We start from the raw sequence: 17,598 nt of genomic DNA on the forward strand, positions 1-17,598 counted from the left end.
TATTCTTTGCCCTTATCTGGGATGTCATTTTCTCAAAATTAATGTTGTGTTGCTCTTATAAGATAAAAATTATGAAGCATTTGATCTCAGGCATCAAACAGTATCTTCTGAAATCCATGCTCTAATTTCAGTACTAGCATACAGAATAAGAGAAAAAGTATCAGTCAAAATGACCACAAACTCATCTTACTTCCCAAATCCCATCAAGAAGGATCAAAGCAGTTAAGCATCTTCCATCAGCATTAGAAACTAAGGAAGGGTTCCATCTCCATGTCTTAAACTTTGACTAAAGGTGTATACATCTTTAATCCCAGCACTCAGGAATCAGAGTCAGAGGCAGGCAGATCTCTATGAGTTTGAGGCTAGCATGGTCTACATAGTGAGTTCTAGGCCAAACAGGGCTATATAGTGAGACCCTGTCTCAAACAAACAAACTTTTAAGACTCCCTGTTACACAGAGATTAAATATGTATTGGGGTGAGGAGTACCAAGGGCTTCCCCCCAATTCCCTTATAAAGAGAATTAAGGTAGGGGTCTACCTTGCTAGTATCCTCTACCTTAAAAGACCAGGGATGGAGAGGAACACAAAGCCAAAAACATAAATCACATCCTTACAGATCATCAGGGATAGGAGTACTCTCTGAGGAGTCCATGGAAGGATAATCCTGGACACAGGTCAGAAAAAGCCATACACTAAATCTAACATAGTCCATGACTAAGCAAAAACAGACCCAGAAATATGGCTTCCACATTCAGGTTTCTCCAGAGAAGAAACTACACAGCAAAATTTTTATTTGTTTATTTATTTGTTTGTTTATTTATTTTTATTTATTTATAGGTAGAGTGTCTCTGTGTAACAGTCTGGTTGTCCTGGAACTCACAAAGACCCACCCGCTTCCCAAGTATTGGGATTAAAGGCATGCACCAACACCATCCAATCTATTATTTTTTTTTCAGACAGGATCTCACTATATAGCCCTGGCTATCATGTAACTCATTATGTAGACCAGGCTGGCCTTGAAATCATAGAAATCGCCCTGCCTCTGCCACCTGAGTGCTAGGATTAAAGGTGTGCACCACCACACTCATACTGGACACCTTCTCCCATTGCGCACTGTTTGATAAATTATGCCTGGATATACCACTTTGCCTACTGATGTTTCAAATTATCCACTCTATCATAAACTAGAGGGAAAGCTCTCAAAGTCAGCTGAAATTCAAAGTGGTATATCCAGGCACAATCTAAAAATACTCAAAGAAAGGTCAGGCCCTACACATTCATAACTATTTAAGCAAGAGTCTGTGATGAACAGAAACATCTTTTCACATAAAAAAATTAAAAAGCTTAAAAGTCCTAATCTATGAAAATATTCCATAAAACAATAATCATACTTAGGAGAGAACAGACCTTCAAAAGTTTATGAAAGTAAAAGGGCACTTGATAATATCCACCTTAAAATTTCAAAACATATAATAAAAGATGAAATAAGACAAATTGACTTATTGACTTTTTTGTCATTGTTGTTCTTTTCTTTATCTTTTTCTCTGGCTGGCCTCAAATTCACTGGGTAACCAAGACTAACCTTTCATTCTCAATCCTCCTGCCTCTACCTCTCCAGGGCAGAATTTACAGACATGTAGCACCATGGCTAGCAAGCTGATAATTTTAAAAGAAAGGCTGAGCTTAAATATGCTTTCGCGCAGACACACACACACACACACACAACACACACACACACACACACACACACACACGGTACAATAATCCCATTAAAATATTCTGAAGCAGAACTAACTCAAAAGAAAATGAAAGAAGGGCATATTTGCAAAGGCCTCTCTGAACACAATTGAAATAACAATGAAAAGTGACATTTCCATTCAGCAGAAAAGAATTATTTTGGTAATAAATTGTGCTTGTTGAATGGGCTATGCATATGGAAGAAAAAGGGATTGCATGTTACATCAGATTCAGTAAACACAGGTAGATCAAATGTCTGGGTGTGAACATTCACATGTGTGTTAAATAGAGAACATAATAAATTATTACAAATAATGGAGTAGAAAAAAATCTTAAACACACACACGCATGCACACGCACACACACAAAACCACCTATCCAAGAAACAAAGGAATATACAAACAGGTTCTATTATTTGAAAGTATTAAGGGCTTGAAGTAGTGGAGTGCTTGTTATACACATAAGTCTCTAGGTTCATTCCCAGCATCATAAAACAAGTCCTGAAATTATATTCAGGAAAAACTTTTGAACAAAATTCATCACAAGAGCCCTGCAGAAATGCAACCAGTGATTAAAATTCAAACCGGTGACTCCTTAGATAATATTTATTTAGCACATCATAAACACATATAAAAACACTCAATAGTATCCAGAGTGAAGGCAGATCGATATACAACTGCAAATATAGCTGCGCACTTGAAATTGAGGCTGCATTTCCCTAGTTGTCTATATATGGAAAACGTTCGGCACATGAATTTTAAGTCATCTTACAATTCTCAATCTGAGGGAAAGATCTTTCAGAACAAATCCCAGTCCCACTTGGACAAGCCCAACTCGTGCCCACATTATTTTCACAGAAGATATCAATGTCTTTTCTTTCTCACATGAAGCTATTTTTTCCACTGAAATCTGTGCCCTTGAAGTTAGCAATGTCAAAATGTCTTCCTGAGTTTAAGAACAATTCCACATCGCAATTTTCATTTTATTGGAGATTAACTCATGTCTTCTAGCATGACGTAGCTAGAAGCCCTGCATGGATACATTGGAGCTGTCCCTCACAAAAGAAGTATGGTAGATTCCCACTGGAGCTGCCCCTCACAGGGGAAGTGCAGTAGGTTTTTGATTGATGGATTTGCTGAACCAGATTCAGGTCTTTACACATACATACATTTCCAAAAGTCAAATCATATGCTGCATTCCAGACCACTCTGAGCTGTGTGCTTCTGCATCCAAAGTCTTTAGGTTTCCAGGGCGAGTTTCATTAATAAGGCTTTTGTTGTAAGTTGTCCTTCATTAGTTGTTAGGTTTCTACTGACATTGTCACCTAACTACATCCTTTATCATCAACCAAACATGTGTATGGTTAGCCCATCAAAGACTCTGGAAACCAACCAAAGCTGAGGGACAGCTTGCTTCAGATGAGGTAATGAAATGAGAGCATGGCTTGAAAAAAGGCTCAAGGAAGCCTCAGTGTTAGGAGCAGAACTTTAACTTCTCTGGTCTAAGGCATCAGGCAGATGGCTTCTTATTTTGCTGTATTTAGCATGAATTCCAAGACTGTTGGATCCTATATTCAAGTAGGCAGCATAAAAGTAAACACCAGAAAGCAGAGTCCACATGGGCTGCATTCACCAATACCTGGGGCTTGCTCTGCCACTATTCTCTGTGTATTCTAGTTACATATAATATATTTTTTCACAAGATTTGTACTTTGTTTTTTAGAACTTCATTTTATTCTCTGGGGGGGGGGGAGAAGTGGGGATGAGGAGGAGGAGGAAGAGAGAGAGGGAGAGAGAGAATGCTGAATTTTCTGAGAAGAGAAAAAGGAGGGGAACTTTTTGAACATGATCATGCAGTGATTTGATTCCAATGTGAATGGGAAGCTAAAGAATGTGAATGGCTTAGGAGACAAGTGAGCTCTTTACACAGTGGCAATCTCCTCTACAGATTCCCCTTTCATATAGAAATGGCAGTAGTTTCCAATCATGGCAAGGGCTGGGCTGTCTTTCTTCCACCACATGCTCTGCTAGCTGACAGAGACCATGGAGCTGTAAAGATAGAAATGGGAGGGAAGGCTGGTAAAGGAGTTATATAAGCCAATGGGATCTTTGTTTACAAACACAAGTACTACCAGCTATCTATCTGACCACCGTGTTTTCATTTCTATTGCTGCAACTTTTATTTTTTTTTAAGCCAACGCTCTTCGGACAGAGAAAATGGCAATGACTTAAAAATGTTACTAGTCTGTTCCTGTCACCAGAACTTCTCCAAGAAGTAAGACATTGAGAATGCACATGTGTAGAGTCTCATGCTTCCCTCCATCATCAGTGTCAAAAAAATAAAAAACCAAAAAACAAAACAAAGGCTTTTTTTCTTTTTACTATTCCAGCCTATACTTCCCTAGACTTAGGGGAGAACATATTCATATTTTCTAAGACAAATCTGTAAAGACAGGGGCCACAGAGCAAAGAGGCATATGTAGCCCTTTAGATTATAGTCTAGGTTAGGCTGATAGCTCAGTGATAGAACACATGTATATCGCATGTGCAAGGTCCTAGGCTTGATCCTCAGCATCATACACACAGAGCCCGAAACATCACTGAACATGTATCTAAAGTCATAACTGCATATTTTAACTATGAAAATATATGCAAGTGACTGAATTATGCTTGCTGAGAAGACCATAGGAGATGACCGATTTCTATTTTAAGGGCCAAGTGAAATTCCCGTGGTCCCAGGATGCTAAGGTATATAAGAAACTGCTTAGCAATGTCCATGGGAACTGGTATCTCAACCAAGGACAGGGATTCATTGTCACAGAGAGCGCCAAGAGATATCTTTGTCACATAAGAACATTATACCTCTATTATATTCACTCCTCGTCTAGCAACAACTACAGAAAGAACACATGCTGTGTGGCTGCGGAATGTTAAAAATTTAAGAATGACACAGGGCGGCACAGGTACACACAGTAGACATTAGTGCACAATGCAGATTAAAAGCCAACTCCAGCAGAGTCTGTATGGGACAAGCCACCATGCTGCTCACTTACTTGAGGACATGTGCACTGAGGATAATGTATAAGCCAGAGAAACTCAAGGATCAACACATGTGAATCTGAAAAATTTTACTTTGGAAGTTAATGCTATAAAAATTGGGAGCAAGTATTTAGTATTTTTAATGTTTTTTTTTTCTTTTGAAGATATCTTCCATGGGTGCCTATTGGTACCATTATGATACATAAGAATGGGACAAGTCATCCTAAAAATAATTTCTGCCATTATTCATGATACCTGTATATGTCCTGTTCATCATCAACACCTTTTGTTAGAAGGGCTGGATTCCATGGAATCCAGATACTGAGATTCCTATGTGTTTCCTTCCCTATGTCTGCTGAACTCCAGTACTCAAATTCTTAGGAAACATATCTTCTGCTGGCTGGCTGGCTGGCTGGCTGGCTATCTATCTATCTATCTATCTATCTATCTATCTATCTACCTACCTACCTACCTACCTACCTACCTACCTACCTATCTATCTATCTATCTATCTATCTATCTATCTATCTGTCTATCCAACCCTACCTACCTACCTATCTATCTTGATGCTGGAGATTACACCCAGAGCCTGGTATACAGTGAGCAAGCAGTATGCCAATGAGGTATATCCTATCCAAGACTTGATGTTTTAATCTGAATGAGTTTTCATTTCACTACCTATCTCCTAACTGCTCAAACAGAGAAGGAGCCATGACTGAGAAAGTTAGTCTTACACTTTCATTCATTAATTTATATGTTCAGTTAAACAGAACATTTTCATGTTCATTAATAAAAACATATATGCTTACTCTTGCAAGTCACAGCTAACATCCTTAAGTTCCAAGGACTGCACAGGAGATATGGCAGGGCTGGTTCTTGGGTTTCTGACTCAACAGAAAAAGGTCAGCTGACAAATCAGCCTCAGAATGAGAGAGCTTGAAAGTACCTAGAAACACTGCCTACTCATCGTTCTTAATCTAACCAGAGGGTAGACCCACACGGGAAAGGGGACAGTGCCAACTGGTTGCAAGAATGAGTTTACAGAGCATGATTACTATCTGTGACTTTTGCATATTTCTCTTTATAGCTCATGCAATTTCTGTTTTATGATTAACTGATGCTGTTAGAATAATTCATGCATGCACAGCCACAATTGCTTTATCTTATGCATTAAACCCTTTGGCATCATAAAAAGGGAATGAACTAACAACACCAATATATTAGTGTTAAAATATTGAGAGATATGAGGACATATATGCATATATGTATGCTATATATATATGTGTGTATGAATATGTATACACACATTTGAGGGGTAGCTATATGTGGTGTGTGTATATAATTGTACTCACTTGTGCTTGTATGTACAGAGGCTAGACAAAGATGTCAAGTGTTTTGCTGCGTTGCTCTCTGCCTTATTATTGTGAGACAGGATCTCTCAATGAACCTGAAGCTTGCTGTTTCAGTTAGGCCAGCCATCCAGGATCCACCTGATTGCAACCCCCTACTTGTGCCCATGACCAGCCTTTTTCACATGGTTGGTGGGAATTTGAATTTAGGTCCTCATGTTTACAAAGCAAGCATACTACATAATAAGCCATTTTTCTAGGCCAATTTTAATGTGTGTGTGGTTTTTTTTTTTTTTTTATGATAGGGTCTCATGTAATTCATGCTGGCCTCAAATTCAATATTAAGCCAAGGATGCTCTTGAACTATTTATTCTTCTGTCTCTATCTCCCACGTATGGGATAAAGATGTTATTTGCATAGCTGGCAAGTCTCTGAATAAGGTCAATTATTCTGATTCTAAAAGAGTGATGGTGTGTGCCTATAGTTCTAAATATTAGGGAAGATGTGGTGGGAGAACTGCTTGAGCTCAAAACAAAACACTCTCAACCCACTCAAAGCACAGCAATTAAAAACAAAAACCACATTTGAAAATATAATGGGACTAAAGATTACTAATGAGTTAAATAATATCTCACTTTGAGTTACTTAGTGTTGATAATGAATGCTGTTCTGTATTTCTACCCAGGCTCCTCATTTGCTCACCCATCAACCTCATTCTACTGTGATTCCTTTGAATGCCCACTTATCCAGAACGAGAGTATGAATTGCTAGCTCCATGTTATAGTTGTGCTATAACACTTTGGATGCTCTTATCTTCTCTCAGCTGCACTTGGAGGACCTCATCAGAGGATCTACTGCAAGGTCTCTGGCTGCATCTCATCCATGAATGACCCTTGGGTTCTTAAGGGAAGATTGTCAAAGTCAAATTGAATGGAAACATTAAGTTGGCGCAGGAGCTTTGAGGGTGTGGGTTGGCTTCCATTTTTGCCATATGGTAGGTTCAGGAGGGAGCTGAGTTACCAGCAAGTAATTTTCAAAAAGTCAATACTTCACGGGGGCAGCTTGTGAGAAATGTAAAATCAGATAAAAATCTTTCATCAGCAGTTGTTCCATGTCTTATCAAATGCAACGACAGGTAAACCCACTCTGAAGCCTAATAGTTTTCAGTAACATGCTTGCTCTGACTGTTGTCAGTCCTAAAATTTTGAAAGGTTTTGTGATTAGTTGCTAGATTTGGATGGCTGGTTTTAAATGTTCAAGAAAATAAAAAATGGTATGTGTTTTTAAGGGGACATAATGTAGTCTATAGAGCCCTACACTGTCAGGACACAGGCAGAAGTTTCCTATTACATCAGAGTTTCAGCTGGGATCTGAGAACCTACTCAAGAAATGCAACATCTTGTACAATAATCTATGCATAGTCACCATAGAAATGTAGATCCCATCTTTTATAAAACATTATTCTTTAAAATAATGCAAATAGTAAGCAATGCAAGTTATGGCATGGTTCCTCTTCCAAAGACATACAATGTGGAAGCAAGACAGACAACAAAAGCAGGCACAAAGGCAAACCGAAGGATCATATGGTCATCTCAGTAGGGGACATCAGGAAACCTTTCTATTTCCTATTCTCCTTCTGACTTCAATTTAATAAACAAAAACAAACAAAACAAAACAAAAAACAAAGAACCTCACATTCTTTGGTGGCCAGAGAGTAAATCTGCTACTATGAAAGAATGGTCTTGACTTTTCAAGAGAATTGTAGAGCTGACTATTGAATCCTTCTGTAGCCAAAGGAGCAATGCATAACTGAAACAGATGTGATTGACAATCCAATAGGATTCTAAGAAACAGAATTGTGAGAAGAACCTAACCTTCCCAATGTTGTGAACTCATGATCACTGATCAGACCCCAAGGCTCATCAAGTAAGTCAACAAGCAGCCCTTCTAATCCTAGGAAGCATGAAGATTAAGGCAACCTCCACAAACTAATATTTAGAACTCACTAAATTTGACTTTAAAAAACAGTATTTTATATTTGAAAGACATCTGGAAAGTCAACATTAATTTCTGAACACTCAAAATTCTCGAAGGATACTGACTCCCAGTTAAGGTAAAATACCACACTAGTGAATGCAAAAAAAAAAAAAAAAAAAAAAAAAATGCTATTGATAATTTTGTCTGTAAATCCCACAACTTTAAGTTTTGTTTTATTTTATGAGTGTTTTGTCTGCATGCATGCCTGGTACCTTCTGAGGCCAGATAAGGGCATCAGCTCTCCCCTGGGACTGGAGTTACAGAGGGTTGTGAGCCTCTGTTGGTTGCTGAAATCCAACCAGGGTCCTCTGAAGAGTAGCCAGTGCTAGTAACCACTGAGCTATCTTCCCAGCTCCCCACATAATCCACTTCAAGTTTGCTTTAGAAACACCTTCCTCTTAAACATGATCGGGCTAAGGTATCGTAAGCCACTTGATATGGGTGTGCTGGGAATCAAGCTCAGTGAACTCACTCTGTAGCTGAGGATAACTGTGACTCCTGATTTTCCTGCCTGACTTTTCGCGATTCCAAATGCTGGGATTACAGTCAGTCACCACTGGCCCCAGCAGAAACATGACTTTTTTGTTTGTTTGTTTGTGTGAGGCAGAGTCTCATCATGTAAGGTAGCCTTGGCTGACTTGGGCTTGATATCTAGACCATGCTGTCTCACACCTGCTTCTATCCTTGTGCCTCTGGAGTCAAGGCCTTTTTGAAATAGCCCATGATCAGCAATCAGGAGGCACAGCCCTGGGCTGATAGGAATGGCTCCATTATCTGGTGGCAGTTCTCCTTCAAAGTCATTTTAGCTTTTCCTGATGTATGAAACCTAGGCAAGTTAGTATTCATGAGTGTGTTCTCCCTATGCTGATAAATACTATCTAACTAATAGATAAATACTATACTAAGTAATAGATAAATACTATACTAACTGATAAATACTTATCTAACAGGTGCCCCTTCTTTAACCATAAGGGGACATTTGGCTAGATCATTTCTTTCACATATAAGTTTTTCTAAAATATTATGCAGAACTCTGACAGCATGCCTTTAGATGTATAGTGATAGTGGTAGTGATACAGTGATCCTAGAAAAGACATAACAAAACCTAGCACAGAGAGGCACAAAAGCATCCCATCCCTCAGGACTCAGCAGCCTACCTGCTACACGCACTTACACACACACACACACACACACACACACACACACACACAAAGAGAAAAGCAAAGCACTGGCTGTGTGCCCATTAAACTCACAAAAGTGTGCTCTTCCTGTGACCCACCTGCTATGGCCCTGTATGTCCCCCAGCTCCTTCTGCAGCCTGGCATTTTTCTCTTCCTCCTCCAATAACCTCCTCTTCACAGTGCGCAGTTCCTGTTGCGCCTCACACTTGATGTCATTGGCCACCACCACTGCAGTCTGCAGGTCTGCCTGGAACCGCCTCCATTCCTCAGTTTCCTCCTAAAAAAGGACAGAATCCACATGTTCCTCAGACACTGAGCAGGGTGCTGGGGTCTCTGCGTAGGGGTTCCTGAATCCTAGTATTTATTAATCACCAAGAAAGAAGATTAGGCAGAAAGACTTGGTTTTAATGGTGTCTCACTACTCAGAAGAGGCACAAGACGTAACTCCTTGGTGTCCGAGAGTTTTCGACTAAAAACTGATTGCTTTAGTTACATTTCCTGCCAGAAAGAATGTACAACTCAAGTTTAGGGCCTGGAGATGTTCTAGGACAATGGTTATCAACCTGTGGGCTGCAACACTTTTAGGGGTTGCATATCAGATATTTACATTACAATTCAGAACAGCAGCAAAATTACAGTTATAAAGTAGAGATGCAATAATGTTATGGTGGGGGGGGTCACAACAACATGAGGAACTGTATTAAGGGATTAGAAAGGTTGATAACCACTGTTCTAGGAGAAGCTGGCTGGAGAGAATGACAGAGTAATTTGCCAATGTTTCCAACTGAGGACAGGGATAATGTGCAAAGATGACAGAAGAGGTGCCTGGTCATGGCTCACCTTTATCTGTTTTGTCAGGGTCTTCAATTGCCGTTCTAAGTCTGACTTCTGCTCCTCCAGCTTGATCACACTGCCTAGAAGTAAATGAGTTGGACAGGAGTTAGAAAGTTGCAAGGCTCCTGGACAAGATAAGTTGCAAAGCAAGAGGACAGCCCCGGAAACAACAGGCTTAACGCCCATCCTTCTCCAGTAAGTTATGCTGTAAGCACTCTGAATCCAGATCTAGGAGCAGAGTCCTCAAAAACAGGGAACTGGATGACATGTCAGCGGTACTTACTTAGGTTACAACCTCAGAAGTTAAGTTTTATGTAGCACTATTCGAGGAGGCTTCAACAGCCATACAACTGACACTTTTGCCTTGGGCTTCCCTGCTAGTCACACACAAGCTTCCTGAAGGCCTTTGTCACTGGAGCTTTGGTGTAAGAGAGGAGTCTGCTGGTTGTTATTTCTGTGACTTCGAAACTTGATTCTAGAGTCATCATTCTTAACCACAGTTAACCCTGAGAATCACATGAGACACAGGTGTGCAAACATGAACTCTAAACCTACGGGTTCAAAACTCTGAAGACAGCCAGGATCTGGGCCCACATATATAAAAACTCCACAGGTGGCACAACCACCTCTCAATAATTAAGACCAAATTCTGTTCCTCGTTCTCTCTGCCTCCAGCTCTCTCCACACTGCTATCACAGTCATTTAAATGTAAGTATCAATATTCCAATCACCCAAGAAAAATTCCTAGTATTTGTCTATTAAGGATGTGAATGAATGAAGCCGGGCATAATGGTACATACATGTAGTCCTCTCTCTCTTTCTCTCTTTCTCTTTCTCTCTCTCTCTCTCTCTCCCTTCTCTCAAAAAGAAAAAAAGAGGGGGTTGAGAAGAAGGCTATCAACCATTATCTCCAGAGAAGGGCAGAACCCACACAGTAGCATTCTGCCCCAGAGACTCTGAACCAGGGCTGGGGTGTTTGTGCTTAGGGTCAATGCCAAAGAGTAAGAAGTCCCCTCCTTTATTTCTTGTTTTGTCTGTCTCTCTCAAGGATCTCATGGAGGAAAAGATTAATCTAAGTCTGGATTTGAGTGTCCTGACAAAAATACACTTTAATAATACCTTGATATCCCTAGCAGGAGTTTAAAAGCTTCTCAGAGACAGTCAGTATTACTTTCAGTCTCTGATATATTATGATATAATCACTAGATGTGGTCCTGAAATTTGCTCTGGACATTAATTATATACTGGTTTTCTTGGTGTGTCTGGGCTGACTTTTAAGGATTTAATGACAATACAACCACATTCTCCACAGTGCTAAATCACAAAGCAAAACAAAACAGGACTTGTCTCCTTTGACCCTATTCTTTATAAAGAGGGTGCTATGTTTGGAAACAGACAGTGGCCAGATATTTAATTGCACTCTCAAGAATGACTATGGCGTCTGGGTGACACTGGATGTCAGTGCTCTATGGTTCATGACAAAGGCAATGGGCTCTGTCACTCTTGACACTAGCCAATTAATCCAGGCAGAGCACACAATCAGCTCCCCTCACAGAAACCACCATGCTCGCTCAACTAGAGAATACTGAGCTGTTGCTTTCCAAGGAGACACAATGCTAGATTCCTGTAAGCCTCCAGTCACATTTTTCATCATCTGAAATACTATTTGCATGCTATAGTTCTGCATGCCAGAGTCCTTGTAAATCAGGGCAGTCCTATAAGCACCAGGAAATTCACTTGCCATTGTTTTTCTCCCAATATCAAACAGGCACTTTTAACATTCTTCTGTAGCTTCCTAACCTATGCAACCTTCTTGCCTTAAGTATCCTTGCTCTTAAGCATTATGGGTATACAATGAGAAGGATTTAGAATTCTCCTGGCCATGGGCTATGTTATGATGAATTCCTTTTGTCTCTGACATTGTGACACTGCTGTCCATGACTGTTAGCTACTGGTCTTCATTCCATGAATTTATAAGGCTCCTCCCCTTCCCATCCTTTCCATTGCTTCAACATCAATGAAGATGTATCCCTGAATATTACTCCAGCACTTTTCAGAGAAGCCTCACATTAGGACTGGAGAATGACCTGCATCCTCTGTCTGGCTATCCTGGACTGCTGACTGGTTGACACTGAACTCACATGCACCATCATAAAAGCTCAGGCCTGACCAAGATTCTCTAATAAACCTATTTCTGTAAGTATATTACAGCCTTCCTGCACTTAGGGACACTAGACAGCACTTTAGCATCATAACTGTGAATATTTTAAATATCAAAAATCTGAAAAACAAGTACAAAAGTGTTTGTTTGTTTTGCTTTTTGTTTAAGGGAAAGCATATAAAGAACACTTGTGGCCTGATGAGATGGCTCAGTTGGTAAAGGAACTTACCATCCAGCCTGACAACTCTTGAGTTTGATCCCAGGGAACCACGTGGTAGAAGGAGAGAACCAATTCCCATAAGCTGTCCTCTGACCTCCACACCCAAGATAAATAAAATGTAAAAACATTTTTTTAAGAAAAAAAAAAAAAAAGATTTGTACATAGTATCAGAATTCAGGACAGAAAGGAAAAGTCTCTTGAGATGGATCTCTGCTGATTACAGAGACTTTCCTGACTTTTTGGCTGACCTTTCACCTCTCTCTGCATGCCCCCAAACCAGGAAGGTGTTATGCGTACCAAACTGGGGGAGTACACATACATTTAGGTGAGTAGATGAATTCAGGAATATAGAATCTGTGAGTAATGAGCATAGCAGGGAAACTTCTGAGGGAACTAGATGATGTTTAGTAATAACTAATGCCATACAAAGCTTTTTTTTATTAAGTTTTTTGTTACAAAAGACAAAGCTCATTAGATGTGACATTTGATAAGGCTGATTAGAATAAACACAAAGGATGTTCAATCTTTTTAAAAATGTCTTTCCCCTCTGGGCAGTGGTGAGACACACCTTTGAGAGACAGAAGCAGGCAGATCTCTGTGAGTTTGAGGCCATCCTAATCTACATAGGGAGTTCCAGGACAGCCAGAACTACACAGAAAAACCCTATCTCAAAAACTGACAAAAAAAAAAAAAAAAAAAAAAAAAAAGTCTCTCCCTATTCAAAGCAGTGACTTTCTCATAAGACCATATACCAATGCCTCTTCAGAAACCAACTGTCTAACATCTATGAGAAATCCCATGCTCTTCCATCAATGTGAAGCATGCTGGACATGACCACAGGTGCATAGCTGTTTCACTCTGAGTAGATCACCTAGCTCTTGTGTACCAGATCCTGAAGACAACATACCATTGACACAAAGGCAGTGAACAATTTACTCTAAAAAACACTCCTTAAATGCTAAAGGTCATCCTTAGAGGGGAAAAAAAAAAAAAAAAGCCTCTCCTACTCACAACAGAAGCCAAAGTAGGTTTGGTTGTCTAGCAACTCAGGATGTGACACAGGTACATTTAACACTTCGAAATTGTGCCTGCCCTCTTGCAAGAGCTGTGGTCATCTACGTCTGTTACTCAGCATTTTACTTAGTTTCAGAGATTATTGCTTGTCTCATAAGTGCTATTCTCTTGGGAGATTATAGTGCTCAAAAGACAGGCTCTCCAACTCTCTGGCCTTAGGAGGCCTCCTGTCATGCACCATCTACTCACACCTGTTGCATGTCTCCAGGCTTGACTTCACTTACTTTCCAGCTCACTAATGAGCTGATTGTTGTGTAACTTGACAGCACGGTGCTGTTCCACCTGATCTTCCAATTCAAATATGGTTTCTTTCATGTCTTTGATTTCTGCGTCACTCTCTGAAGCTTTCTCTTGTAATTTTAGGCTGGTTCTGCTCAGTTGTTCTGCTTGATGATCGCAGACCTCCTTCAGGTAAGAGTAATCCTTTTCCATCTAGAAAACAAGAAATATTGTCAGTTTAAAAACTCACTCAAACGACTTCTTGCTGTCCTTCAGTCTACCAACAGACAACACTAGAAATGTTGAGAGAGACACATTGTGTCCAGACGCTGGATTCTGTGCCCCTTTTCACAAGCAGGAAGAAAAGGACTCCTAGTGTATGTCACTCTTTCCCTTACCAGCTTAGAACAGGATATCATGAAAGCTGAGAGGCCGCCCTAACCTCACATTCTCTATGGAGCAGCGCCCTCTGCTGGTGAGACTCCATGTCCTGGAAGCCTGAACCACAAACTTCAACCTTAGAACACCAGATTGATTACATTTCTTTGGAAGACACACTACATAGAAATCTGAGGGCACTGGAAACAGAAAATCATCCCAGCACATTCATTTCACCTGCTCAACTTTAATTATACACTTACATAGTAAGAAACAAGATGATACACTCAGGCTTAACAATTAAATGTTGCCATATTTACAAATTAATGTGTTAATTATCAATGTGTCAATGCCTCAACCTTTCCTTCAATTTCAGCAAGTAACAGGCATTGTTCTAAAGTTTGTGTATGGTCATGCCTTGAAAATTTTCCCATACTTATTACATATGTGTTTTAGCCCTTGATAATATATAACCTTATTCTAGGTATTTTGAAAATTTACACAGCTGGTTGTATATGTGTGTTAATTTGGAAGTATTGCAGTATGTAATATGCCTTTGTCTTGTACTAAACAGTGCTTATTATACTATTTTAACTTAATTTTAAATGTTAGTATATACAGATTGATACATATTACAACAGGTTATTTGGGCACATGTGTGGGTATATGTGTGCACATTTCTGCACATATGTATGGAGGTCAGAGTTTGATATCAGTGTTTTTCTTGACCACTTTCTACCACTGATAAGGTAAGATGTCTCACTTGAATCCAGAGCTAGCTAATTCAGATAGTCTAGCTAGCTGGTTTGCTCTGAGGAGTCCCTGTCTCTACTTTCTGAGTACTGAGGTTAGGCAGGTTACTACACTGCCCTGCATTCACCTGGGTGCCAGGGACCTAAATTCTGGTTTTCATACTTACACAGAAAGGCTTTATCATCTACTGAGCCATTTCCCCAGCTGGCACTAGACTATTTTAATTACTACACACTGAAAATCCACTGCCTAAAACACCAATCTGTTATTAAGAAAAGTGCTACAATAAACACTTCCTTTTCTACAGCCATTTAATTGACATCGATAAATAGGTATATATTTACTGGGCAATCAATATAAGCTTGATGTGCAATAGATTTCTTCCTATTTTTTAAGTCGGGGGTGGGGGGGGTATCTTCACATCCAATTTTGTTTCCAGTTGCAGTTCTGGCTGGGGACTCTATAGGAACAGGGACCTGGTCTGTTTTATCCCCCACAGCACACGGAACCCTCTGCTCCTGCAGAGACATGGAGTGGTAGACATGGAGAAAGTAACTAATGTGTATTTGATGAATAAATGAAAACAGTACTACAAGGCAGTCCTGAAGTATTTTCCATTTGGGAAGGTGGGATGGACACACAGATGAACAGATGGGTGGGAGTAAGATGAACAACCTCAGGATCAACACAGATCATACTGCCTGAGTTATGTAAAATTGGCCTTTCAATGACAGAAGTGTGTGTGTGTGTGTGTGTGCGCGCGCGCGCGCGTGTGTGTCTGCACTGTGGACATATATCGCTGCAGGCTTCTGTCAAAACTGAAACCCACTGAAGCATATATACCAAAATGGCTTAGGGCACAGAATCCTAAGCTAGACTGTCAACATTTAAATTCTAATTCTACCAAGTCAAGATTTGTGGATCTGTTTTTGTTACAGGCATGCATCACACACAATTGAACCTGATATTCTTTTACTCCCTCTGCCTCAGCTTCCTCATTTGAACAATGCAGGAGATTTAATGAAACAATGCATTTACAGTTTATCAGTGCCTGGAACATAATAAGCACTCAACAAAAGTTATTCCCTTCTTCTACATAATTCCCTTATGTATTATGAATAAGTTAGACATAATAATGTGAATAATAGTATAATATAAGTGCATTCAACCAAAAATTTACAATTAGTGGAAAAAGCTACAAATCTTTTTTCTTATCAATGGCTACTTTATAATATATAGAAAAAGTGCTTTTTAAAAAAAATGAGACATATTCTGGGGGCTGGAGAGATGCTCAGCAATTAAGAGCACTGGCTGCTCTTCCTGAGGACCCAGTTCAATTCCCAGAACTCACATGGCAGCTCACAACTGTCTGTAACTCCTGTTCTAGGGGGTCCAACACCCTCAAACAGGCATACATGCAAGCAAAACACCAATGTATGTAAAATAAAAATAAGTAATTTAAAAAACAATACACAGTCTATCTTTTTTTTTCTTTGTAAAAAGCATGACAGAGGGTTTTGATACACTGTGTGGATGCTGGGAACCAAACCCAGGTCCTTTGGAAGAGCAGTAAGTGCTCTTAACTGCTGAGCCATCTTGCTATCATCCCTACAGCACTTCCATTTTAGATGCTAGAAAGCTAGTATCTGAAAGGCAGCAGTGGAAGGCAAACTCTGAATCTCGCAGGTTCATAGCTGGACTCATCAGGCAGAGGCATGTCATCTTGGTGTCCAGATATATGCATGCGACTAGTAAGAAATACTATGGGTGTGGAGTAAAATGGGGGAATATGATAAGGGAAATTGTTAAGCATCCCGAATGGGGTCTCTGAGTGCAGCTGAGACTACTGACCCTCAGAGACTCTGATTTTATTTCCCATACTAATTCATCATGATTATGAGCACTGAAGAGTAACATGCAAGGGGAAGGGACAGAAGTGCAGACTGGTATGCCTACAAATCAACACTGTCCCAACACTTTTTTCTTGATATGAAATATATCCTCCAAGTCTGATGAAATAATCCAGAAAACTTTGTTGCTTTTGTTTGGTTTAGGGTTTTGTTATTTATTTATTTATAGGCAAGGTCTTGTCTTCTTATTTACATAGTCCTGGGTGTCCTAGGGCTCATCTAGTCTAGGCTGGCCTCAAACTCACAGAGAGCCACCTGCCTCTGCCTCCTGAGTACAGGGATTAAAGGCATGCACCATTACACCCAGTCAAAAAACTTTTTTAAAAAAGTACTTTTACCCTGGGCTTAACAAGAAACCTGGCACTGGGAAATTCCCAGGAATCCACAAGGATAACCCCCAACTAAGAAACTAAGCAATAGTGGAGAGGCTACCTTAAATGTCCTTCCCCTATAATGAAATTAAATACCATCATAAAGCCTTCATTCAGTAGCTGATGGAAGCAGAAGCAGATTCACAGATAAGCACTGAGATGAACTCCTGGAATCCAGTTGTAGAGAGGAAGGAGTTATGAGCAAAGGGGTCAAGACGATGTTGGGGAAACCTACAAAAACAGCTGACTCAAGCAAGTGGGATCTCACAGACTCCAGATTGACAGCTGGGGAACCTGCATAAGGCTGAACTAGGCTCCCTGAACGTGGTTGTCAG

The 17,598-nt window shown here is 40.0% G+C and overlaps 1 protein-coding gene across 3 annotated transcripts in view; it reads right to left on the reverse strand.

The window, feature by feature from the left end:
* Positions 1–17,598, reverse strand: part of Specc1 (sperm antigen with calponin homology and coiled-coil domains 1) — a 258,219-nt gene that overhangs the window by 81,309 nt on the left and 159,312 nt on the right. For all 3 annotated transcript variants that reach the window (XM_051180438.1, XM_051180440.1, XM_051180439.1), the window contains 3 exons: positions 13,857–14,064; positions 10,184–10,257; positions 9,442–9,620 (listed from right to left, as the gene is read on the reverse strand). In XM_051180438.1, coding sequence (XP_051036395.1) covers positions 9,442–9,620; positions 10,184–10,257; positions 13,857–14,064 — 461 coding nt within the window. The remainder of the gene's footprint in view (positions 1–9,441; positions 9,621–10,183; positions 10,258–13,856; positions 14,065–17,598) is intronic.

Source organism: Phodopus roborovskii, unplaced genomic scaffold (assembly GCF_943737965.1).
Source record: "Phodopus roborovskii unplaced genomic scaffold, PHOROB, whole genome shotgun sequence".
NCBI classification, from domain to species: domain Eukaryota; kingdom Metazoa; phylum Chordata; class Mammalia; order Rodentia; family Cricetidae; genus Phodopus; species Phodopus roborovskii.